Source organism: Mchenga conophoros, linkage group LG17, assembly GCF_057382185.1.
Source record: "Mchenga conophoros isolate Kocher_MC1m ecotype Shallow Benthic linkage group LG17, M_conophoros_male_GT1.1, whole genome shotgun sequence".
Classification (NCBI taxonomy): domain Eukaryota; kingdom Metazoa; phylum Chordata; class Actinopteri; order Cichliformes; family Cichlidae; genus Mchenga; species Mchenga conophoros.
The window spans coordinates 18,860,539-18,886,746 of NC_140542.1; the positions used below are offsets into that span (position 1 = coordinate 18,860,539).

Consider the following 26,208-nt stretch of genomic DNA (forward strand, 5'->3'; position numbering starts at 1 on the left):
AGAGCAGAACGCTGATCATTTTATTAAAGATGAAAGACTTTAGACAGTTTTTCAAGTCTCAGTAATGCCATAGTGATGTTTGATATATGGACCTGTCAGACTTTACGACCGGATAAAGGGGCATCTCTGCAGTACACTGTATAACGTTCTTTTCACAAACCAAGATGGCCAGAACGAAGCAAACTGCCCGTAAATCCACCAGAGGAAAGGCTCCCAGGAAGCAGCTCGCCACCAAAGCTGCACGTAAGAGCGCGCCGGCCACTGGCGATGTGAAGAAGCCTCACCGCTACAGGCCCGGTACCGTGGCTCTGAGGGAGATCCGCCGTTACCAGAAATCAACCGAGGTGCTCATCCGCAAGCTGCCCTTCCAGCACCTGGTCCGTGAGATCGCGCAGGACTTCAATACAGACTTGCGCTTCCAGATGGCACCTTTAGCATTTGCCTATACTGCCTATGCCACAGTCAGGCTCTGCTGTGTCCTTCGCATCCAGCTTTTCTAGCTATGACCAAAGAGGAATTTCCATCAAAGTTATCTTCAATCTGATTCCTAATTTGTTGGCTCTGTAGCCACCTTTCCCTTTCTATCTGCCTTTATATAATCCAACTATTGTAGTAAGTGCTGTGCATAAGATGGATGAGTTGTACAGGAAGTAGGTAGGAATGATTTCTTGTGGTGTTCAGAGGTGAATTTTGGTAATCTCAGTCTCTCACTAAACTCCTATGACTGGTCAGCACATGATGGAGTTGGTCGGAGGTATTGTGCAGCATTTTACTTATCTTAGACAAAAATCTGTGTTTACATTTTACATTTTTCAGTTGGCGGAAGAAAGCAGAATCCTCTTGAACGGCTGGAGGATTCCAAGCCCAAGAAAGTTGACCCCAGCGTGGGCGAGCTGATTGTGAAAACCGTGGCCGCTTCCAAGGAGCGCAGCGGTGTGTCCGCAGCTGCTCTCAAGAAGGCTCTGGGTGCCGGAGGCTACGATGTGTACAAGAACAAGGCCCGTGTCAAGACTGCCATCGAGAGCCTGGTGGCGAAGGGCACTCTGGTGCAGACCAAGGGCACCAGGGCCTCCAGATCCTTCAAGATGAACAAGAAGGCTACTGAGAGCAAAGCCAAGAAACCCGCAAAGAAAGCCGCTCCCAAAGCCAAGAAGCCTGCCGCGGCCAAAGCCAAGAAACCGGCAGCAGCTGCCAAAAAGCCCAAGAAGGCAGTAGCAGCCAAGAAGCCCACAGACGCTAAGAAGTTGCCCAAGAAGGCCAAGAAGCCCGCAGCAGCGGCCACAGCAGCCACGAAGTAGTGAGCTGCCACCACTCTCACACAACAACGGCTCTTCTCAGAGCCACCACAGCAACACACAAGAGCCCCTTCCTCACACTCACCACCAGCGGCGGACTGGCCATCTGTGGATTCTGGAGAATCACAGAATGGCCGGTACTCCAGGAAGGCCGGCGGGCCAGCCCACCACTCTCCACGCATGCTTTCAACACCTACTGTATTTTCACGACCATAAGATGCACCGTACTAAAAGGCGCAGTCTCAGTTATGTGTGCCATTACTGTATTTAACACACACATGAGGCGCACCTGATTATAGGGCTCATACAAGTATGCGTGTTTAAAAATAAAACGGGAGCAAAACTGAGTTTGGTACTCACATTTTTATTACCGGTAATTGTCATCAATCAAACCCATCGAAGTCCTCATCCTCTGTGTCTGAATTGAACAGCTGTGCTAAATCTCCATTAAACATGCCAGGTTCACTTTCTTCACTGTCAGAGTCACTTTCCGTGCGGCTCCTCGGAAATGATGCCGGCTTTTGCGAAAGCTCGAACAACAGTGCCAGCAGACATGTTAGCCCAAGCATCTACAATCCATTCGCAAATTGTGGCGTAAATCGCCCGGCGCTGCCTTCCACTCTTAGTGAAACTGTGGTCCCCATCGGTCATCCATCGCTCCCACGCCGCTCGCAGCCTTACTTTGAACGGGCGGTTCACACCGATGTCCAGCGGCTGGAGTTCCTTTGTCAGGCCTCCCGGAATGACAGCAAGCTCACAGTTCATTTGTTTCACTTGTTTTTTCACATTATGCGTGCCCATCTCACAGCCAGAGTCACAGATCAACAGCGATGGTGATGCGTGGAAAAAACCACCTGGTCTCCTTACATACACCTCCCTCAGCCACTCTTTCATCATTTCCTCATCCATCCAGCCTTTTTCATTTGCCTTAATGATGATTCCTGCTGGAAACTTCTCTTTAGGCAAAGTCTTTCTCTTAAAAATCACCATAGGCGGCAGTTTCTGTCCATTAGCATGGCAGCCAAGCACAACAGTAAAAGAAGACTTTTCGTGCCCCGTTGTGCTTATCGCTACCGTGCTGGTCCCCTTCTTCTCCACAGTGTGACTCACCGGGATGTCGAAAGTGAACGGCACCTCGTCCATGTTAGTGATGTGGCTGGGCTGGATGTGTTTGTCGGCGATGTGTTTGCTGCAGTAGGAGCGGAAGATGGCCAGCTTTTCATTACCGGTATAATCCGCTGGAAGTTGCTGCGCTACCGTAGTCCTGGTCCGGATGGAAAAATGGCAGCGTTTCATGAAACGAAAGCACCAAGACGGACCTCCTCGGAAATGTTCAATTTTCATTTCTTCTGCTAGCGAAACCGCTTTTAGTCGAATGGTGACCGTCGAAACGCTTCTCCCGCTCGTTCTTTGCTCGATGATCCACCGCTCGAGTCTTTCCTCCAACTCGGGCCACCTCGCCTTATGTCCGCGGAAACTCAGCTGCGTTTTCTTGACCTGCCGGAGCTTGTTTTCCAGCTTCCTCCACTTGCGAACCATCGATTCATTAATCTTAAATTCTCTCGCGGCTGCTCGATTTCCATGTTCCTCCGCGTAGCTGATGGCCTTCAGTTTAAACTGTGCTTCATAAGCGTGTCTCTTTGCCATTTTCAGGGGTGTTAAAACAACGATGTTCCACATAATGCATATGTGCGATTGTCCGGTATATACGATCAACGCCCACACTTCACCCTTTAGCGTTCTCGTGGTGTTCTCTACTACGTCCTCCTTACAACACACAGGGCGCACTGCACTATAGGGCGCCCCGCACTTTTTAAAGAAAATCTAAGGCTTTTATGTGCGCCTTATAGTTGCGAAAATACGGTATTTTTTTCCCCACTGCACCTCTAAGTTGGATGCCAGCTGCATTGGCTGTGGCCGCCAGGCAAGGAGTAGAAGAAGTGGAGTAGGAGGCAAAGACGATGGAAAGAAACGATGCAAAACGCAGCTGCAAGTAAAAAAAAGGAAAGAAACTTGCAGTCTGAGTTAAAGTGTCTCAGTGGCCACGGCTTAAAATGTCTGCACTTGAAGAGTACAAGGTCAGGATGGTAGGGGTTGGCTGTGATGATGACGAAGAAGAGAACACAGATGTACTAAACAAACAGTGCAAATCTTGTAAGGAATGCCCAGTCTGTTGTTATCAGATTCTGAAACGATACAACCTCTTCACAGATGCTTATCATATTCTTGGCTGGGGATACAGGTACCTTCTTACTCTGCCTGTGACACAGGTAGCATGTAAGAGAAGTTTCTCTGTTCTCAAACACATAAAAAGTAGAATAAGAAGCACACAGTCACAAGAACACCTGGAAGCATTCATGCTTATGACTACAGAGAAAGACATCCTCATCTCCCTTGACAATGACTTGATCATAGACAGAGTTGCAGAAAAAACCGACCTCTTGAAGAAAATACGTATCCCCCAACATTGAGTAAGGTGAGTATTCAAGTTAACCTGCATACTAAAACCTCTTTACTTTATTTACCATAACTCATACAGTACTATGTGTCGTGTGTTTCCAATAACCATTTTGTATTGGTTCAGCCAGAGGGACTGCAGTATGTTGAGACCTCCATTACTATGTGAGTATTCAAGTTAATCTAGAATAATATACTTTTAATACAACATCTAGTCAACATCAGCACTGTTGCTATAATTTTGATGTTAACTCAATATTTACAACCATACCTTCATAGTACAAGACATCACACCACTTCTTGTTTTACTATGAGACACTATCATACAAGAAATACACCTTTAAAAGTTATCACCTACATTTTAAAATATTCTATTAAAAAACAACAAATATGACAGAAAATATTACATTTATAGATGCATGTTATTATCTATATATGAGATATGTTTCACTTATATTTTTATTTTTTGTAAGCCTACACTGGCTGTTTTAGTGGAAGTACAATGTATAGTTTATTGATACCTAGCCAATATAATCCACTTGAAATGCTTTACTCAACAACCTTACCTGACTAAATCTAGGCCAGCTGAATTGATATTCGGTGATTTTAAGGACACACATTTTACTCCAAGCTGAACCCAGACAGCTATTTATTTTACCATGTATTTATTTCATTACTAATTTCATAACCAATTTGATTCATGTACATTTGAACAAATTGAGTTCTGTAGGGTTAAGGATGCGAGGAAACCCATTATTTCAAAAATATAGTGTTGAGGTTTACTTCTTCTTGACCTCACCGATCCTTTTGATATCCCAGCTGAAGAAGAGTCCGCGGCTGCCCTGTGTCCCCCTCAGTAGTTTTCCACTAATTCTATTGTTGTGGGGGTTGTCCTCTCCCCAGGCTAGTAACTGTAACTCTCATTTTACAAAAGGCAGACCCCCACTGTCAATAAATTCTTTCCTCCATACAGAGACACGCCAAAGTTTATAGATAAACCTACTGATTTGGCACGTTAGAGGTCAGGGTTCAGCAACTCAATGTCCTTCTTGAGAGCTTTAAGGTCGCATGAAATGCTTCGAGCACACAAATCCACTATTGTCCTTAAAACAGGGGTTGACAAAGTCATTCTAACAAAATCAACACTTACGAATCATTTTCTGTTCCTCTGATCTCCAGCTGCCCCCTATTATCTAAGCAAACCTAAGTACATTGTATTGTAATCATTGTTTTATTGTACTCACAATAGACACAGACTTTGCAAAATGTCCCAAATTCAGCAGAAGTGCTGAACATGTTGCAAACAGCTCCACATTTTCCTCCCTCTGTACCTGGATAGTTCCTGCAGCACCAAAGAACTCCACCTGTCCCGCTCCTCATCATGTTCTGCGTTATGATTTACTATTGCATTTGTGTTTCCATGAGCTTAAAATCTGCTTTTATTATCAAGCGAGTGAACCATGATGCATGTTTACAGTCATAGTTAGGATATCACTAATGATTAGCTTCAAATTGACCTCAAATTATTAAGCTATAGGAGCACACTGAGGTTGAACAAGGCACAGGCCTTAATCACGCAGTGAGAGACACTGCAAATTTCTTTTAGTTTTATTTTGGGATGTAATGTTAAAATTTGAGCTTTAACTTTTTATTCTTGCCTGATGACAATAAAGCAAACTGACAGTTTCAATTAAAAATGTAGTTTTTAAGGTGCACTTGAGTCCCTTACTGTGAAAGATGGCATGAGTTAATATACATTTCAAAATAAATAAAGGTGCATGTCTGCTAAATTTCCAAGTACACAAGTTGTTAATAACGCATCAAGAAGGAAGTTTGCTCAGAGAGAAGTGTGTGGCTCTTAAAAGAGCCTTTGTTTTTTTTGTTGAAACGGAGCGCTTTGCGTTTACTTGGCCTTGGCGGGCTTCTCGGTCTTCTTGGGCAGCAGCACAGCCTGGATGTTGGGCAGCACACCACCTTGAGCGATGGTGACTCCCCCCAGGAGTTTGTTGAGCTCCTCGTCGTTGCGCACAGCCAGCTGCAGGTGACGTGGGATGATGCGAGTCTTCTTGTTGTCGCGGGCCGCGTTGCCAGCCAGCTCCAGGATCTCAGCGGTCAGGTACTCGAGCACAGCTGCCAGGTAAACAGGCGCACCGGCTCCCACACGCTCCGCATAGTTGCCTTTGCGCAGCAGTCTGTGGACACGACCCACGGGGAACTGAAGCCCGGCACGAGATGAACGAGTCTTGGCCTTAGCTCTGGCTTTGCCTCCAGTCTTTCCGCGTCCACTCATTTTGACAGGTTCTTCTTTTCGTAGTATCAACACTCAAAAGAAATGTGGCCTGATCGGCTCAAAGCCTCGCTTATATTCCCGCAGAGCGCGCGCAGCTTCGTCACGCACCAATCGCAGAGAGGCTTGCGGCAGCGCGCAATTTCAATGCACTTTTCTCCAATGAGCAGCACACACCGAGGCGGGGCGGTGCTCCTCTGAACGGTGCTGAGCACCACGTGGAGCCCCTCACCAATCACGAGCCGGAGCGGCACCGCGTCACAGCCAGGCACACACTTTAAGAGCAGCGAGTCTTCTGTTTGCTACAAAATCTGCTCGTATCACAGAAGAAGAAAAGTGAGAAACAATGGCAAGAACCAAGCAGACCGCTCGCAAGTCTACTGGCGGCAAAGCCCCCAGGAAGCAGCTCGCCACCAAGGCTGCCCGTAAGAGCGCCCCGGCCACCGGAGGCGTCAAGAAGCCTCACCGTTACAGGCCCGGTACCGTGGCTCTGCGCGAGATCCGCCGTTACCAGAAATCCACCGAGCTGCTCATCCGCAAGCTGCCCTTCCAGCGCCTGGTCCGCGAGATCGCTCAGGACTTCAAGACCGACCTGCGCTTCCAGAGCTCTGCCGTTATGGCTCTGCAGGAGGCCAGTGAGGCTTACCTGGTCGGTCTCTTCGAGGACACAAACCTGTGCGCCATCCACGCCAAGCGGGTCACCATCATGCCCAAAGACATCCAGCTGGCTCGCCGCATCCGCGGAGAGAGAGCTTAAGCTACTCGCTCACCTACAAACAACGGCTCTTTTCAGAGCCACCTCCCTCCCACCAAGAGCTCGCTTCTTTCTTACTATTACATCAACATTATAGTCACACTTTAATCTTCATGCTCTTTCTATACCAGAAACTACAGTCGGCATGAACGTGGAAATCACTGACTTCAGTTACAAAAATGAAGCTTTTTTTATTTTTGTATGATACCTGATTTATATGAAATATGGCTGAAGTAAACTAAAGTCTAAAATTCTTAGTCATTTGTTTAATAGTAATTTGACATTATATAATTCACATATAAAACTATGAATTGTAATTTTAAATGGTTTAAAAGCATGTAGAACAGCATATGTAGGCAAGTATATTTCTCCTCTTTTTATCAAGAAGCAAAGACAAAAGCAGGGCAGGGTTCGGTGGTTGAATCATCCGTCCCCACCAATGCCAAACCTACACCCACGCCAGGATCGTCCCCGCTACCTGCAGCTGGCCATCCGCAACGACGAAGAGCTGAACAAGCTGCTGGGCTGAGTGACAATTGCTCAGGGTGGTGTGCTGCCCAACATCCAGGCCAAGAAGACTGAGAAAGCTAAATAAAATCCCGCGACTGTCCTCAACCAACTACACTTGCTTAAAGTAATTAAACTAAATCTTTAATCCATAGGTGTCAAACTCATATTCACACTAGAACTGAAGTGGGACAGCCCTGTTACGGTAGTCTCAGTGTGTGCAACACATTTAGCTGTTTTACTACATGAATAAAAATCTGACTGACTTAAATTGTAAAGTTATTAGACTTTTCTTTTTATAAACTTGCTGTAAAAACAGAAATCTGTGTAGTAAGAGCATAAACATTGTCTGTTCCTTAAAGTAGTTGCACTAAAACGTAAAAACAAGACAGCTGAGTAGATTAAAGAGGTTCAGACTTATAATAATAATTATAAATCACTACAAACTCTCATTTAGGTCTGAGATTCATTTAGACCATGCCTATTCAACTACGAAGTTAGTTGGGCCAGATTTTCAAACCGAGGAATTTATCTGGGCCAGATATTTTTTTTGAAGCCAGTAAGCAGCAGATCATGATCAATTTCAAACCCACACAACTGTACTGAAAAACAAGTATTTATTTTATTCCTTTTCCCCTATAAATCTGGTGGTGACCTCTGACAAATGCACACCAAAAAAAGGAGCTATAACTAAACTATTTTTTGCACGATAATTCCCTTTAAAATTAAAGTAAATATTTCGCTGACCATTTTCCTGCCATGGATGGAGCCCCATCGGTCACAAGTATACAGACACGCTTCATATCCAGACCATTTTCCTCAAAAAGAGCTTAAATCTTCTCAAACATCATTTCGCCAGCTGTGTGTCCCTCTAACGGTAGTAAACCGAGCAATTTCCCATCCAAAAAAACGGACATATACGCATAACTGTGCATTATCAGTTCTGTCTGATCTCCTGCTATAGACATTACATCAGTTTTCTTCAGGTCATCGAACAGCATTTCAAACTCGTCTGACGCCAGAACTTCAACTCTACGAATATTTGAACTGTCCTACAGGGGTACGTTTTTAATAGCAGATGTCACACTCACTTTTCACTGCATCCACCACGGCCAGCATGCAGTATTTCACTGTTTCAGAATCTGTGAAAGGCCTTTTCTTCTTCGCCAAGAAGCAAACACGAAGGGAAGATGCTGCAGCTCTCTCTTGGGCTGTACAGGACCCTCACCATGGTAGTACAACTCCGGTTGTAAGATTATTAAACTCGGTAAAACGAATAAGTATTTGTCAGTCCAGGCAGGGTTAAACCGACAGTTTTCATTGTCAATTTTGCGCTTTTGGAGTGAGAAAGACATGCTGTTGTCGCATCATATATTACGATGATTTTTTAATATGTTTACATCACGGTGCATTGTGGGTTAAATATTGCTAGGCTACTAAGAGTGTTGCATTCACAGTCTACACTACGCTGTAGGAATTTTTAATTTTTTTAAAAATTAATTAATTTTTTGCGTTTTCTCTGTGTTTCTGCCAGGACCACAGGCAGGTTGCTTCTGGGCCGCATTTGGCCCGCGGGCCTCCATTTGAATAGGCTTGATTTAGACCGACAGCGAGCCACAGCTGTGTGCTACATGCAAACACACTTTGTGTGTGGTGTATTTTCTGTAATTCTGATCTGCTCCTTCAAAGGAGCTTTTTAAAAATGTTTTTAATTTATTTTTTAACCTGGAAGCACGTCAATTGAACGTAGACAACCTGACAAAACTTCTTGATTGCGATGTGGGTCATTTCGTCACAGATCATTTACAGTTCCCTTTGATACTTTGTTTGCAGTTTAAACAGACATGCTGCATTTCAAGTCCATAAAATCTGGGTACTAAAACATATCTTTGATAGTGTTCCTTGTATGAAGGTTATGTCAGGATTGTAGGCTGAGTAAGCCTGTGGAGAAAGAAAGATCACACATCAGAATTGTTACATTGATATGATTGGTGAAAATGATATTTCAGGCAGACATCAGGAAGAAGTTTCAAAAGCTTCTTAGAGCTCCATCCACTCATGTCCACCATGTACTAGACCAAAGGTGGGTTGGTTATCTTTAAAAAAAGAAAAAAAAAAGAAAAGAAAAAACCCTATTAAATAAGCACTTCTGCTTTAAGCGAATTTCTGGCAAGAAGACATTTACAAATAAACCAAAAAAAAAAAAAAAAATTAGTGAAATCTATCGTTTGGTCTATGAGTGTTCACACTCCTGCTATAGGTGAGTTTAAATAAACAGTGGTATTGAATAGGTCTGTAACCTCTGAAGTTCAGTTTGTGGTTATGTCAGTTATTGTAATTTTGTGAAGAAAAGCACACATTAGAAACACCTTAATCTTATAGCCTATAGAAAGATTAAGTCACTGTAATATGTTGGGAATGTGAGTCGGTAATAGTTTGTGAAGTTACAACATACTATTGCTTCAGAAGTCAGTGGGGGATACTGGCAGGTAGTTACTAATATTTTCAGGACTTCCTTCCAAATTATGACAAAAACAACAAGATTGTAGAACAAAGCTCTTAAAGTGAAGTGTGTGGCTCTTAAAAGAGCCGTTGTGTTGTAGAGTCGAGCTGTGGATTTAACCTCCGAAACCATACAGAGTGCGACCCTGCCTCTTCAGAGCGTACACCACGTCCATGGCGGTCACAGTCTTCCTCTTCGCGTGCTCAGTGTAGGTAACAGCGTCACGGATCACGTTCTCGAGGAACACCTTGAGCACACCACGGGTCTCCTCATAGATTAGACCGGAAATACGCTTCACACCGCCACGGCGGGCCAGACGGCGGATAGCGGGCTTGGTGATACCTTGGATGTTATCACGAAGAACTTTCCGGTGACGCTTAGCGCCTCCTTTTCCGAGTCCTTTGCCTCCTTTGCCGCGTCCACTCATTTTCTCGAAGCCGTGTAGAAACACTACTGGAGAACGAGCAGCCAGCCCCGTAATTTAAAGGCGACTTGCGGACGTGATTGAGAACAGCCAAGTATTGGCCCAACTTCAGCTTCTCACAGGCTAGTCGCATTTCCGGGTTGGGAAAGCAAACATCTGCTCTCGGTGCACTACGTCATTGAGTTACTGGTTGTGAATTGATTTAGACTGAAATTGGAGATAGCTACTCTGTTGTAACACTGGGAGCTGTGCTTAAACAGTTTATAGATGCTAGTGATGGGGTTTCTGGCTCTTTTTAGAGAACCGGCTCTTTCGGCTCGGCTCACTAAAAAGAGCCGGCTCTGAACCGCCTCTTCAGGTTGTTTTGTTGCTCTAATTTATTATTAACAACAATATACAATTATGCACAAAAGGAATTACTAATATAAAATACGTGGTTTTATTTATATGTGTTGATATATAAATATATGCTGTGGACCGAAGAGACAAAACAGTACACACTCCAAAACACATTTCTAGCGTTAACTGAACTTCCAAAACAGAGCTACCGAGATCAATTAAATAACACAATTGAAAGCTCATCACATTCGAGTGCTTTGTGCTCGGCAACATGATAGACCCTGTGCTAAAACACAGCTCGCGATGAGGAGCCGGCTCGCGTCGTTCACGTCAAAGATCTGGCTCTAAGAGCGATTTCGTTCGCGACCGATGCAGCCAGCCAACTTGGTGAATCTGAGGTGATCATTTTGGAACAACAAAAAAAAAAAAAAAAAGTGAAATTATTAAAATGGGAACGCTTTAGTTCCTGGTCTCGTCAGGTCATCCTGCACATTAAGCTATGCCTCTTTTGCACAGTGAAATGGCACACACTCTATACGACAACATTAATAATCAGTGTGTTATAGATTGTAATTCACATTGTAAATGTTAGCGCGGGGGTTGTGATTAGAGGATAACTCTTAAGTTGGTGTGGCTCTTAAAAGAGCCGTTTTATGAAATACTGGAGGTTTACTTCGCCTTCTCAGTTTTCTTAGGAAGAAGCACGGCCTGGATGTTGGGTAGCACACCACCCTGAGCGATAGTCACTCCACCCAACAGCTTATTCAGCTCTTCATCGTTACGGACAGCCAGCTGCAGATGACGGGGAATGATCCTGGTCTTCTTGTTGTCGCGGGCAGCGTTTCCTGCTAGTTCTAGAATCTCAGCGGTCAGATACTCGAGCACAGCCGCTAGATACACTGGTGCTCCAGCACCAACGCGCTCTGCGTAGTTCCCCTTCCTCAACAGCCTGTGAACACGACCGACAGGGAACTGAAGCCCGGCTCGTGAGGAGCGAGACTTTGCCTTAGCTCTCGCTTTGCCGCTTTTGCCACCACGTCCAGACATGTTTAAATCTTTTTCCGTTTGCCCAGGAGAAACAGGCTACTGTGTAGCAGCAGAGTCTCACTTTATATCGACGCCATCGGCCTCTTCCTGATCGCTCATTGGCCAGCTTGCGCTTCAGCGGGATGGTCCAATCAGAAACAAAAACGTAGTCCACTCTGTGACAAACAAGATCTCAGGGAAATGTGAAACACAAAGGACTTCGAAAAATACACTAGGTTGTAAGATTATATTTACATTGTATACTCATACAATGTAAAAAGGATACGAAGACCAAGGTTATTACAATAAACTAGAGCCAAATAAAAACTGTTTGATACAGCACTGACAATAAACATTCGCACAAAAATTAGAAATAAATAAAAATAAGGATGATTTTTTTTTTGTTTTTTTTCTGCCTGTGTATTTACATTAGGAGGTTTCAGTCCACATGTACATCAGCATTTTTTTTCTTTTTTTTTTTTGCTTTTACTTTGAAAAATAATCACATGAAAACACAAAAATGTCTTAAGGTTGATCGATATAAGATAATTGTAACTGAAGGACATTATGTTCAAAAGGTTCTCCTGATCAGTGGTATTGTTAGTTCTGTTTCCTTCAGTGAATGATGACCACTGAGGGTGAAGAAGCTGGATGAGCATCTCCAAGGGTGGAGCACCTCTCCAACAAGCTTAAGGGTGGAGCACACACTCTGGGTCATGGACAAATTGCTTCTCTAAGTGGAGGAGTTTAAGTGTCTTGGCATCTTCGGGTCTAGGGGGAGTTATTCTGGTTTTTTTTGTGGTGAAGCAAGAGCTCAGTATGACTGGCTGATCTCTGTACCTGGGTCCAGCTTTGTGGACAACTTTGTACTTCTTTTTTGAAGTCCACTTGCAATCGTAGGATGGCCTCTGTGGCCCAGACCCATAAGTAAAAGAAAATGTATGGATGAATATTTTTATTTAATATGAACAAACCCCTGTAGGAATAACAATTATGATAAAAGTAAGAAAATGTTGTTACTTTTTTAATATTAACAAAGTCAATAGATACTTTGTGTTATTAAAATAAAAAATGAAAAGTTAGGGTAGCAAACATTCATAAATAATGTCTGTGTTCTTTGCAAGCTCCTTTGATTCATAAATAATCCACTGCAGAGCAGCCACATGTGCACTGTGAAGTTGATATTTCTGATTCAACTTCACATGGAGTGGAACAGAAGAGGAAGAGGAACATAAGAGTAATCCGGTTAAAGTGAACATAACAGAAGTTGAACTTTATCTTCTCTTAAAGAGAAGGCCCTGGTGTCTGACAGTAGAGTTGAGTGGAGTAGAACAGAGTAGAGTGATGGAGCCTTCCCAACATCCTCCTGATTGGCAGTGAGATGTCGGCCATCTTGGATTGTAGCGGGGAAGAAGGATTGATGCGGTGAGCTCCTTTTTTATTGCTTTAAAATCTTTTTTCGGGAGTTTCGGGTCTGAGGGTCCTTTAAATGAACCCGAGTTTGTGTGCTCGCTGCAAAGACCCAGCTGGTGAAGGGCGCAGTCGGGAACAGTACGGCTCTGAACGGCGCGGCCCGGTTTCGGTGCTTTTTGTTGTTGTTTTGGGGAACTAACAGCGGAGGCGCAGCAGGCCCAAACACGGACAAAAGCACACCTGCCCGCAGTTCTCCTCTCAGCCCCATTTTCTGTCCGTACAGCAGCGTCTATCCCGGTGTTACCGAGTCGTTAAACCGTAATTTAACGACCTCCGGGTTTCCAATTAGATGCTTTTCTACGTTCACATAAATGCAACAGCTAGCTTAGCTTCTATGCTAACAGCCCCATGTATTCCTATGACAGAAGCTGCTAGCCTGTGTGCGTTGCTCAGCTAGATAGCTGTAGCGTCTGACACATTTTTAACGCTAAAGAGATAACGCTTGCTGATAACTGCTGTTTCCTGGAGACCTGCAGTCAAATAGCAGCACACGGCGGGACAAGCCGGCTCATTTAGTTCTGTCAGGAAATTCTAATATTGGAGTTAACGCTAATCAGACACACTAGCAGCGCTAGCCTTAGCGCTCTAAGCTAACATTAGCCGTTTTTGCGACACTGCTGCGCCTTCAGCGCCGCTTAGAAACGAGACAGACAAGACAGGCAGACGACTGGGCTTCGGCTGCAGGGATAAAAGGAAAGTTTGTGAGGTTTTTAACTCGTTATAAAACCTCAGAACCGAGCAGGATCTCAGCTAGCCGTTGTTAGCTGGGATTGCACCTGCTTTAGGAGGCGTCGCTTATCTCTGTTAGCATCGCTTTGTGTTTTAGTGGAAGGTTTGACACATTATGGAGATTAGCTGGTGCTTTATGTTATGAGATGTGATGTTTTGATATTACTTTTGGCTAATGTGCAGTTTGTCCTCACAAACACACCAGTCTGGTTGTTGATCAGTGATTTAGTAGTGGAGGCTTTTACTGTAAAAAACAGAAACGTCCAGCAGACTTCTTTCACTCTGAAAGTTAAAAGAACTAAGCGTTCAGAGGCTTAAAGATGTGTAGTCGGTTGATTTTCTGTAGTTGTTAAACAGTGGAAGCTTTCCTCTGTCTTTGTAATTAAAACGTATTCTGGGAAGTATGAGGAGCTGTGGTGGGATACACACCTTTGTCAGTGTTTTAGTTTTGAGCCTTTTTGGTTTGGATGCTTTCAACCTAGGTTCATCTGTTAAAATGGGTCCAGCTTTGCAGATTTGTTTGTGGTGACAGTCTTAATTCAGATCAGAGTCTACAGCTGCAACTGCTTCACTCAAGACTCAACAACTCAATTTTTATTAGTGGTTTAGTCAGTTTCTTCTTTCCCTGCTCTCACTGTGAATAAAATCAGGAACCATCAACGCTTAAACTTGTACTAGTCCTTTTCTGCAGTGCTTTAGCTGCCCTGAAAGTTTCTGATCAAGTAAGATCACACCTCTGATATTTTGTTTATTCAAAACATTTTACATGCCACAGACATTAAAACCTTTGTGTTTTGACCAGGTGTTTCCCCAGATTAGGTGTGTTTTTGTCACATCTCCGTCTTTGTAACCTGATCTCTCTGTGCATGAATTTGAGAGGGGTGTGACCGGATGATATTACACTGTGCACTAGCACCTGTAATGTCACTTTCGGTGCATGCTGCTTAACCAGAACTTAGCATTTAGCCTAAAAGTGAGTTCACATCCTCATACAGAGTGAGACGAGAGAAGGAAATGGTATTAATCCAGTTTCTGATAACAGGTTACCCTGCCATAGATGCAGTAAAAGCCTCCCAAGCATCTGTGTCTTTTGAGCTTTCAGTTAAAGCAAATATTTAAAACCTGAAGAGAAATGCTGCTGATGTAGTAGCAGCTAAATGGCTCCAAACTGCTGATCAGGGATCAACTGATCTGTTTGGATCACACATCGGCCTCAGAAGCCTGGATCGGGTATCTCTCTCAGTTCAGCCTTATTCTCTGTTTACTTTGCTGCGAGGCAGCAGGTGAGCACAGCTATTACACACCTGCTGCACCAACATACTTTCTAAAAAAGGTCTTACTTTAACACTTAAACTGTTATCATGGCTGAAAATGTTCAGAGAAGCTGCTAAAACATGTTTTTAAGTTTGTATTTTTTTGCTCTGACAGTAACACAACATGTTGCTCACAGCATTAATATTGCCTCTCTGCGCCACACTGAGTGAGGAGGTCCACCACAGTGCGACTCAGAGGAGAAACAGTAAACATCAGCTCACAGACACATTTATATCAAGGAAACCTCACAGAGAGGAGTGTAGCTTATTGATTTTTCACTGCTGTCAGCACAACACACAGGGAAGATACTGAAACCTGATCCAGATGTTGGAGTTGGGATCAGGCTGAAAAACATTAAAATGTTCAGTTATTTGTTTGTTTTTGGCAGAAAATGATAAGAAGTATCTTTAAAAACAAGCTTAAAACAATTACATAAAAATCTAAACGTAAGCAGTGCAGCTCAGCCTGTAAACCTGAGATTAAGCAGTGAGACTAAATATTATATGAATTTTCTTTTTCTTTTTAAAAATTGAATTTCAATTTTTTTTGTGTTTTGTGAGTCATGCAAAAGTCGTTCCTGAATGAGACTCTGAGCACGCTCAGAAGCAGGTTTCTGGTTTCAGAGCATGAAATGTTCCATGACAGTGAATGACTTCTGTCCAGGTATGACTGGTCTGACTGTTTCCCGTCGTCTTGTCTCCTAGGTGACACGCGGCATGTTTGGTGCTAACCGGAAGAAGTTTATGGAGGGAGGGATAGAGAGTGACTACCCGGACGACTCCAGTCTCTACTACAGCCAGCAGTCCATGTTCCCTCCTCACCGTGCGGACAAAGACGTGAGTCCTGCACGTTCAGCAATCATTACGGTTTATTAGGTCTGCTCGATTATGGCAAAAATGATAATCATGATTATTTTCACTGAAATTGAGATCTCGATTATTTGACGATATTTATTTAACAATAACAATGTATTGAATAATGACTTTAAAGATTGTCAAAAATATATAAAATAGTGTGCAAATACTGATAACAGTGCAAATGTTTGCAATATAAAAAATAAATGAAAAATGTAAACATCTATGTTTAGTGAACTTTGCAGTGTTGCTCTGTGGTGCAGCTACGACACTGTAGCAAAGTTTACACACTATGTCTACTTGATCCACGTCTGACTCCGCGAACCCATAATGTTTCCAACCACTGAAGCTTTTTTTACCTCTCTTTTCAACCAACGGCAGTCACTCTCCTCTCCAAATAACTTCTGCTTAGCTTTCTGAGCTTCCCTCGGGTCCTCTTAATCAGTGGTCCCCAACCCTCGGGCCTTGGACCGGTACCGGTCCGTGAGTCATTTGGTACCGGGCCACGAGAGTTGAGGCTCAGGTGTGAAATGTATAGTTTTCAGGGTTTTTATCGGTTTTCAGCGTTATTTTGTTATCGTTTACTCGGTTTTCCTTGGTCTTTTCACGTGTGTTATGAATAAATTTTCATTTTTTTCGGTACCGGTACTAGTTTTATTTTGTTGTATTTATCCGCGACACCTTAAAGGCCGGTCTATGAAAATATTGTCGGGCATAAACCGGTCCGTGGCGCAAAAAAGGTTGGGGACCGCTGCTCTTGTGACACGTGTTCGAAATGCAGAGAGGTCCGCTCGATTTGCCACACAGAGCAGCGCGAGAGTAAAGCACGAGGGAGGGGCTAATAATCGGCTCAGTCATTTTTAATGATCGTTGAAAGCCCAGATCGTAATCGAGATTAAAATTTGATTAATTGAGCAGCCCTACGGTTTATAATTATTGTCAAAAACTGCATTTGAGGGTTTGGACATGCTCAGCCAGTCAAGAAACTTCAGAGGCGTTTTATGGGTCTTGCACATGTACATAAGGCATAGTGCCCCATGGCATTACATTTCATTCACATGTGTGAAATTCAGTATCCTCATGTTAAAAAAAAATGCCCTAAATCCAAGTGGAAGTACACAGTATTGAATATAAGATGATATCTTGGGGCCGTTTTTGTCACTTTTTCCAGGTGTTGTACTTCATGCACTAGAAAAAGAAGTATGTCTCAATTTTTCCAAATGATAAAGAAATATGCTGCAATAAATAAAAGAAATCTGTCAGCATAATTCTTATTAGGAAGAAAATGTGTAAAATTACAGAAAAAAAATCTTCTTGTAGCTCATTGGCTAGACTGTCCAGAAAATGTCAGTTTTAAAATGTCATTTAAAAAAATCTGAAATTTCTATACTTAGTATTGAAAAAACAGAAACTTTCCAGTCATTTAGTTGTTTATTTATTAATTAATTACTTTAATTTAGTATGAACGGCTGTTGGGGAGGCTTCTATCAGCAGGAAAAGCGCATTAAAGTACATTTAAAAGTGCAAACATTTAAGCCCTCCTTCACATTTTCCAAACCCATTGAGTGGCCAGGCCAGGTTATGCCAGGCCAATCCTGCTCCCCAGGCCTTATATTTGATACCGCTGTCCAAGGGGGTGAGAGCTCTGTGTGAAGCAACTCGAGCAAAAACAAAGAAAAATGAGTCTCTTGTTGTAAAAACAGCACACAGCTCGTCTCCCTGTCATCTCTGCCCTCTTCTATTCATCCTCACTTTGTCCTCACTGCCCGGGGATGCAGCACAGAGCCCTTCACAGCTTACCTGAGTGGTTGACAGTAACAGAGCATGCTGCTGCATCTGCAGCTGCTGTGTGTGTTTCTGTGTTTTGATCTGTGTGATTGTGTGTTTGTCCTCCTCAGATGCTGGCGTCTTCCTCTGCCTCCTCTACGGGTCAGCTGTCACAGCTCGGAGCCAGCCTGTACGGCCCGCAGAGTAAGACGGACAGGCACTGACCTGTTTCTGCTGAATAATGTCGACTCATTACTGTGATGTTATCTCAGAGAAAACGTGGGAGAGTCAACCTCGTTTTTCACGCTTGTCTGCTTGCTCTCTCTGTAGGTGCATTGGGGTTTCCCATGCGAGGCATGAACAGCAGTGCAGCTCCTCCATTGAGTCGCAGCGGGCTGAACCAGTCTGCCGGTCAGCTCTCCAGTACGCCCAATGCCGGCTCGATGCACACGCCCCCCTCACCCAGCAGGTACCCCTCACACTGTGTGCTCTCATTATAAGAACTCTCTGTCAGTGTCTCTGCTTCTTCTTCAAACCACAAACTTCTTCCTGCAGGGGAATACTGCCCATGAGCAGCCGGAGTGTGCTCAATCACAACCAGCAGGTGGGGGGTCCAACGGGGCAGTCAGGTGGGATGGGAGGCGGAGAGCGTGGAGGTGGAGGAGGGAGGAGCGGCAGTATGGGGAGTCCCAGCCGGTCGTCACCCAGCATCATCGGGATGCCCAAACAGCAGCAAGCACGGCAGCCGTTTACCATCAACAGGTAACTCGCATCACTGCGGTCCAGATGTGACCTTTGACCTGTGTTGTTAGAAAGGAAGGTTTTCAGCAGCACATCTGGACCGTGTGATGGAGACGAGGGTTCAGGAATGTTTATGATTATTTATGATTTGAAATGATAGAGAGGAAGAGCTCATAATGGCAAAAACCTGTATGAAATTTACGCAAAACCTGTGTGTGTGTGTGTGTCAGTATGTCAGGGTTCGGGGTGAACAGGAATCCAGGCTTCATGAACAACTCGCTATCCAACAACATCTTCAATGGCACAGGTAACAGAGTGACATCAGAATTTTAAAAAATCTGTCAGCTGTTACCCAACCTGCTGTAATGTGACCTCTCTGAACTCGTTTCAGACGGCAGTGAGAATGTGACGGGGTTGGACCTGTCAGATTTCCCGGCATTAGCTGACAGGAGTCGGAGGGATGGAGGTTCGAATCCCACCCCACTGCACAACCCGCTGACCGGTCGAGCTCCCTACGGTAATACAGAAGGGACATTTATCTGTTTGTGTCCGTTTGTCTAATATAGAGTTGTCCTTTAATTCTACGCAGTGGTCTAGACTTTACAAAAGTCAAGCAGCCAATAAAATGTAAAGAAAATAAAACCATTTATGGAGCTGTTAGAATATTTGCTTTAACTTCAATTGAAGCATGCTGGGGGACAGTGATGAGAAATACGGAACGCTTATTTTAGTGGATTTTCTTCCTTGTTTTATAGTAAACTGAATATTTTCAACCGTTGGTCAAACACAATAGATATTCAATAAAAACCTTTAAAAGTCTTACATTTGCTGCTGATCAGTGTGTCTTTCTGTTGTGTGTTTTGTTAATGTCCTGCAATTGGTCACTTTCTCCAGTTGGCATGGTAACCAAGCCGTCCAGTGAGCAGTCGCAGGACTTCTCCATCCACAACGAAGATTTCCCAGCTCTCCCAGGGCCAAACTACCAAACAAAAGACCCCACCAGCACCAACGAAGACAGCAAAACGGTGACATTTCTGTCTCTCTCCGTCATCCGCTTTCTGCTTCTTTAACTTCCCAACTCATCCTCATTTGTCCCGTCTGTCTCCATCCAATCAGAATCTGAACTCATCGGGAAAGCCAGCCTCTAACTCAGATGGTCCAAAGTTCCCCGGCGATAAGAGCTCTGCACCGAGCAACAACAACCAGCAGAAGAAAGGGATTCAGGTGCTTCCTGACGGTGAGACAGTTCAATCAGATAATCGCTCAAAACCCAGACATCAGCTGATCTTTGTTTCTGAATGTTAACCCTGAAAATGTTTAGAGTCATCTCTTTGAGAATTTAAAGAGAAAGGAAATGAATGGGACATAAGAGCTTTATTAGTTTATCACAGACTCGAGATAAAATAAGAAAAGCTTAATTTGTCCTTACTGTAGGAAAATACTTTTGTTTCAGCGGCTGAAACTATAATGGAACATGTAAAATCATAAATGTTGTCATCAGATGATGAGTCTGCCAAACAAATGCAGTTTTATGTTGCTATGAAAGGGTTTAATAGGTTTCTGAATACCCAGCTGTGACGTGTTTAACCAAATTAAAAAAGGCCGGAACTGAAAATCGTTAATGTGAATTTAATCTGTGTATTAAAAGAACCTCCGAACACTTTCATCCTCCTTATTTCCCCTCCGTCCTCATCATCCCCAGTCTGTCACAGCAGATAGCTTCCCCACCCTCAGCCTGATGCTGCAGGTGGATTTTGTCTTAAAAGGGAGCTCTTCCTTTCCACTGTTTTTTTTGTTTTGCTTTTGTTCGTCTCATTTAATTAACTCAAAACCATTAGACGGAGATTTTCTTATCTTTGAGTGAGTTTGGGTAAAAAAACAAGCAGGAGAGATTTTAAGCTAATCCGTAATCCTCTGTTGTCTTTGTGTCCCAGGGCGAGTGACCAATATCCCTGGTGGCATGGTAACAGACCAGTTTGGAATGATTGGCCTGCTGACGTTCATCCGGGCGGCGGAGACCGACCCCGGCATGGTCCACCTGGCGCTGGGCTCAGACCTCACCACACTTGGCCTCAACCTCAACTCGCCTGAGTACGAGTCGCACATGCAAACGCGATTTATAGTTGGAGACGAGCGGCGTCTTTAAAGTTTGTTTTTTTTTGAATGGCCGCAGCAGCAGCTGAATGACCTGTCACTGTTCTCACACTCAGACCCTCTCTCTCTCCCTCTCTCTGTCAGGAATCTCTATCCTAAGTTTGCATCTCCGTGGGCATCGGCTCCATGTCGACCGCAGGATATAGGTGAGTTTAACACCAACCTGGAAGTAGTGACTGAGGCTATGTCCACACTAAATGCGTTTTTGTTTTCTCCCCGTTTTGGCCTCCTGTCCACATTGAGACCGCGTTTTTTGCTCGAGGAAAACACAGCGTTTTAAAAATGCTCTCGAAAACGCAGAGATTTGAAAACGGTGTGATGCAGTCAAGTGGCCAATTAAACTAAACGGAGGGCATTATACAGCAGTTGTTTTGTTTGCTCTCAATTTTAAAGATTTTAAAGATTAATTAAAGATTAAAATTAATCAATTAAAGATTAATATCAGTTTGTACATGCTTCAGATAACTTTTCTTCAAATTCTTTAATTCTCAATTGCTTTTGCAACTTTGTACTTTTGTGTTACTCGCAGCAACAACTCCACCTCATTGTTAGTCCATTTAAAAAACTCTGTGATTTTCCTCGACATTTTGCCGCGACATTTCAAAGAGCCGGAAAGTAAATAAGCGGCAGACAGAAATGAGGCAGGTCGAATCTTCTTGCGTTTCACGCATGCGCAGTACTGGAACCTAAGAGTTTTCTGCCGTTTCAATATGGACGCTGTCTATATACACTGAACAAAAATATAAACGCATTTGCCCACACAAGTCTGTTACGGCGACGAGCTGGAGTCAGGTCAAGACCCCGATGAGGACGACGGGCATGCAGTTGAGCGTCCCTGAGACGGTTTCTGACAGTTTGTGCAGAAATTGTTTGGTTGTGCAAACCAATTTTTCCAGCAGCTGTCTGGGTGGCTGGTCTCAGACGATCTTGGAGGTGAACCTGCTGGATGTGGAGGTCCTGGGCTGGTGTGGTTACACGAGGTCTGCGGTTGTGAGGCCGGTTGGATGTGCTGCCATATTCTCTGAAACGCCTGTGGAGACGGCTTATGGTTGAGAAATGAACATTCAATGCACGGGCGACAGATCTGGTTGACATTCCTGCTGTCAGCATGCCAGTTGCACGCTCCCTCATTGCTTGTGGCATCTGTGGCATTTTGCTGTGAGACAAAACTGCACATTCCAGGGTGGCCTTTTGTTGTGGGCAGTCTGAGGTACACCTGTGCACTACTCATGATGTCAGATCAGCATCCTGATGTGGCACACCTGTGAGGTGGGATGGATTATCGCAATATGGCAGATGTGCCCACTACCACACATTTGGACTGATTTGTGACCACTGTTTGGGAGGGATGGTTATATTGTGTATCTGGAATGAATTTTAGGTCTCTACGTCCATCCCATGGGGAATGGGAGCAAAAACAAAAGTGTTGCGTTTATATTTTTGTTCAGTCTATGAACTCTGGGAAAACGACTGATACTGAAAGCGATAGTGTGGACGCAGAGCGTTTTTTAGACACAACCGCCATTTTCAAATCTATCCGGGCTAGTGTGGGTGTAGCCTGAGACCTTGAAGTCAGCATGAAAGTGTTCATTTTCTCACAGACCTGTAGAAGAGCCATTTGCTCACCATTAGAAACGATACTTTGTGAAAAATGTGAAGGCTGATGCTAAGTTTACTCTGACTTCAGAGAGGTGCTGGAACCTCTACAGGCTCAGAAACTCTGAGCGTCTGACTCTTTTTGGGACTTCAGAGGCATTTCTGTCAGTGTCAGTGCAGCAGTAAAGTGACAGATCAGCCTGCAGAGTGAATTAAAATAGACAAGCAAAATTGACCTGATATGTGAACGACATCAGTGTATTGATGTGGTCGTACGTAAGAAACCAGCTTCATTCGAAACCTGCTCACTCCAAACAGCCAGCAGGGCGAGGAGGAGTCCTCTCGATTTCTGGACGCATTTTCACGGCTTTCCCTGAAGTTTGACTGTTAGCCCTCACTGAGTTAGATCTTTTTCTTTGACAGTGAAGAACCGCTTGGCTCCAGCCGCCCCCAGACAGCATCGATGAGCTCTTCCATTCTGATTGCTTCTTGGTTTTCACGCTGTGCAGTGAAGCAAATTTTCACCAAAGTTTGAAATTTTAACTCTTGAACACAGATTCTTCTTCAGGGTTTTTGCTGTATGTTAAAAGTTTTGGTGGCCAACAGAGGACAATCATCATGGCTGATTCAAACAGTTTTTAAACGATTTTCATTCTTAATTCTGTTTTATTTTAAAAAGTCTTTGCTTTTAATGCGTGTTTGCCAAACTCGTTTATATATATTTATAAGGACTCGTTGAGTCCTTCATCAGCAGGAAATTTAAATCTGGAGTTTTTCTGCCTCCATGTGGTCTGAACAAGTTAATGCATCATGATTTTTTTTCCAATCAGTTTTTATAATGTGAGACTGAATTTACTGAAGTTTAAATTTATTTAATTTTAGTTGCTTAAATAACATCAAAATGCTCTACGCCTGTTCATTGCATTAATTACATGCAGACCAGTTGTGCAGTTTTTCTAATGAAGCTTTTCATTTTGTCCTGTTTGTTGATTTTATCTTTTCTTTTCCTGCAGACTTCCACGTCCCCTCAGAGTATTTAACCAATATCCACATAAGGGACAAGGTACCTCCTTCACAAGACACCCCAAAGGTCCTTTACATGATTGTTATGAGACTGATCTCCTGAAAAATGTGTCCGTATTAATCTGTCTCTCTCTCTCACGTGCAGTTAGCAGCTATCAAGTTGTCTCGGTATGGTGAAGATCTGCTGTTTTATCTCTACTATATGAACGGAGGAGACCTCCTACAACTGCTGGCTGCTGTAGAACTGTAAGAGCGACCGGTCATTACTGCACCCTAATCACACTAAGTCAGTCACCACGTGGGTGGAAACTAAATCACTTTGATGTTTGGATGAGAAAATTGCTTGAAACTGAGATAAAAGTAAGATTTCATAGTTTCCTGTTGTGCTGGCGTTCAGTGCAATCAGTTTTTTAACGAAATCCGCTCACCAGCTTCTTGTCATCACCAACAAACTCTCCACTTTTCCATACTGATCTAAAATACATCCTTCCATTTTAAGATAAGTCTGCAAATGTTTTTTTTAATGATTGAATCTATTTTTCAGAAGCTTCTCATCTTTTTAAAATGTTTTAATCTTCATTACAAATAAAGATTAAAGCATCCAAAAGAACCCCAGGCTGTCTGAAATGTCTCTCTGCGTTTATGATGGTGTACAAGCTGTTTAAAGCGATCATTTCCGCGTGTGTGTGCGTGTCCAGGTTTAACAGGGACTGGAGGTATCATAAAGAGGAGCGGGTTTGGATCACTCGAGCTCCGGGGATGGAGCCCACACTGAAGACCAACGCCTATGAGAGAGGGACCTACTACTTCTTCGACTGCCTCAACTGGAGGAAGGTGGCCAAGGTGAACGAACACACACACACGCACACTTTAAATCAGCACCAGGATGTGTTGCCTACATTTGATCAGGTTGACAGTTCTCAGATCTTGATTTCATGAAACTGGTCCGAGTGTTTGAACACTCAGTACTAAAGACTGCATTCGTACAGCTGTGTGGTGGTAAGGGCAGCTCCTTCTGCTGCTATCCGTGTCTCAGCCTCTAAAAGAGCTCCTCAGGTGAAAAACTAAGTGAAGAAGAAGGTTCTACTACTTTTTTCCCCTCCAAGGGAGGAACAACATACAGAGATCTGATGAACTGATCATTACTGAAGTATTTTTGAGACTTCATCTCTGCGAGGAATGTTTGTTGTTTGTCCTGGATCTGTAGATCTGCTTGAAATGAGGTTCAGAACTTCTGTTTGATTTTATTGAACAAGTCTACATTTGAGAACAATTATATTCTGGAAAAAAAAGCTAACTGTTTTAATAGTAAAATGTGATTGGATCAAATAAAAATATGCATTTGTATCCCATTAAATCCAAAGCTAAAATTTCATTTTGAAAGTAAACACAGAATATGATGAACGCTGTGTAAAGTCGATGACAATTTACCACTTTCCTCCTCGTTTTCAGGAATTTCATCTGGAATATGACAAACTAGAAGAGCGACCTCACGTTCCCTCCACCTTCAACTACAATCCTGCCCAGCAGGCCTTCTGATTGGCTGTCTCTCCTACTGCCTGCCTGCCATTGGCCCTCCTGACCCCATTAGGTTTTTCCACCGGCACACACTGAACGGGGAGGACATCCTGGCTCCTGTCCTCCTCTCTGAACAGACTTCATCCTTTTATTTTTTTCATATTTTTGTTCCTTCTTTACCTCATTATCGTTATTTTTTTTTTTTTTTGAATTTCACACTTTTCCATCAGTTTGATTTGGCTGGTCTGTGAAGTGGACCACAGACTCGATACACAGACACAAGCACTGCAAAGTGTCCATCTGATTGAGTGACTCATGTTTCTGCTCAGTCTTAAGAATCGACTATTTTTGTCTCCAGAAGCTTTTAAGAGAAACCAGATTTTAACACAGGAAGTGATCACCTTTCAGGATGGATAATTATTTCCCACTGTGTCGCACCTCTCTGAAACCTGGCGATATCTTTAACCCACTCTCTTTTATCAGGTTTATCCCCCAGCATTACAAACCAGAGCACATCATCAGACAGTCAGGAGGACATGCAATGTACATTGTAGCACTATTTCATAATAAAAGAGGAAAAAATATCCTTTTTTCCCCCCTTTGGTTCCTTTGTGTTATAAAGCGGGTTTAATTTAAAGAGACAGGTGAGAGTGCAGCAGGTGATTTCATACTGCAGGGAGGTCTTTCACAGGTGGACACGTTCCCTTTATACCTCGAGGAAAAGGCAGGAAATCTCTCTCTTTTTTTTTAATTACGTTTTTTATACATATTTCACCATCTGCAGTTATTTTATCCTCCTGAGGTGGCAGCCTGTTTAAAAATGAAAAAGACATTAGGTTTTTGGGGTTTTTTTGTCATTTGAAAGACAGAAATCTGAGGTGGCATTTAAGAAAACCGATTTGTCTTTCTGGATGATAATGGCGTTAAATTGGAAATCTGGTGAATGCCATTTCAGATTTATCTACTACAAATCTTGTTTTCAGCTTTTTCAAGATGGAGAAAAAAGAAAATAGTTTCTTTTTCTTTTTTTAGATTTTCCTCCTTTGTGTCGGATCATATGTTAGTCCATGCAGAAGTCAGCTTTAGTTTGGTGAAATAACTGACACTTGCCATATAAGAACAGTTACATCAAAAATAATTTTGAGTTTTGCTGCCTCATAATCGGCCCTTGGGGGTTCTCACCATAGTAAACATGGCTGTTCGGTAAAGCAAAGGGACTCAGTTTGTCTTGCTTTATTTGAATAGAAATCAGCGCACTTTTCTCAAGTTCTCGTTGATTAGATAATCAGAAAATGTCTGCTATGTTTAAGTAAATAAAACCCCAAATCAGATTCTCCTGGCTCTGGCTAAAACCTGATCAGGAGGCACCAATCACTACCCTGACCTTACAGCTACAAAGACGTTGGGATGATTGGTGATGCTAATGTTGTCTGTTGTTCTCTGTTAG

The 26,208-nt window shown here is 43.3% G+C and overlaps 6 protein-coding genes across 7 annotated transcripts; 3 read left to right on the forward strand and 3 right to left on the reverse strand.

Annotated features, from left to right (window-relative positions):
• The first annotated feature begins 164 nt into the window (after positions 1–164).
• Positions 165–1,298, forward strand: LOC146555358 (uncharacterized). Its single transcript, XM_085252842.1, has 3 exons — positions 165–461; positions 733–754; positions 817–1,298. The coding sequence occupies exons 1-3, from the start codon at positions 165–167 to the stop codon at positions 1,296–1,298; spliced, it is 801 nt and encodes a 266-aa protein (XP_085108968.1).
• Positions 1,299–5,621: 4,323 nt separating this feature from the next.
• On the reverse strand, positions 5,622–6,091 carry LOC146555359 (histone H2A-like). Its single transcript, XM_085250866.1, has one exon. The coding sequence runs from the start codon at positions 6,040–6,042 to the stop codon at positions 5,656–5,658; it is 387 nt and encodes a 128-aa protein (XP_085106992.1). The 5' UTR covers positions 6,043–6,091; the 3' UTR covers positions 5,622–5,655.
• Positions 6,092–6,366: 275 nt separating this feature from the next.
• Positions 6,367–6,805, forward strand: LOC146555360 (histone H3). Its single transcript, XM_085250863.1, has one exon. The coding sequence runs from the start codon at positions 6,386–6,388 to the stop codon at positions 6,794–6,796; it is 411 nt and encodes a 136-aa protein (XP_085106989.1). The 5' UTR covers positions 6,367–6,385; the 3' UTR covers positions 6,797–6,805.
• Positions 6,806–9,775: 2,970 nt separating this feature from the next.
• LOC146555361 (histone H4) lies at positions 9,776–10,253 on the reverse strand. The gene has a single exon (XM_085250865.1). The coding sequence runs from the start codon at positions 10,228–10,230 to the stop codon at positions 9,919–9,921; it is 312 nt and encodes a 103-aa protein (XP_085106991.1). The 5' UTR covers positions 10,231–10,253; the 3' UTR covers positions 9,776–9,918.
• Positions 10,254–10,587: 334 nt separating this feature from the next.
• LOC146555362 (histone H2A-like) lies at positions 10,588–11,692 on the reverse strand. The gene has a single exon (XM_085250864.1). It carries the CDS (start codon positions 11,611–11,613, stop codon positions 11,236–11,238), a length of 378 nt encoding a protein of 125 aa, XP_085106990.1. The 5' UTR covers positions 11,614–11,692; the 3' UTR covers positions 10,588–11,235.
• Positions 11,693–12,898: 1,206 nt separating this feature from the next.
• On the forward strand, positions 12,899–25,352 carry LOC146555363 (CCR4-NOT transcription complex subunit 2-like). 2 transcript variants are annotated; one of them, XM_085250831.1, is made up of 15 exons: positions 12,899–13,017; positions 15,813–15,944; positions 17,861–17,933; positions 18,060–18,198; positions 18,285–18,491; positions 18,701–18,777; positions 18,862–18,987; positions 19,365–19,495; positions 19,587–19,707; positions 20,405–20,561; positions 20,709–20,770; positions 23,234–23,310; positions 23,389–23,489; positions 23,942–24,086; positions 24,696–25,352. In XM_085250831.1, exons 2-15 carry the CDS (start codon positions 15,825–15,827, stop codon positions 24,780–24,782), a joined length of 1,623 nt encoding a protein of 540 aa, XP_085106957.1. In that variant the 5' UTR covers positions 12,899–13,017; positions 15,813–15,824; the 3' UTR covers positions 24,783–25,352. The 2 variants fall into 2 exon arrangements, with proteins under 2 accessions (XP_085106957.1, XP_085106958.1); XM_085250832.1 differs by having other exon boundaries at positions 23,234–23,283.
• Positions 25,353–26,208: the final 856 nt, after the last annotated feature.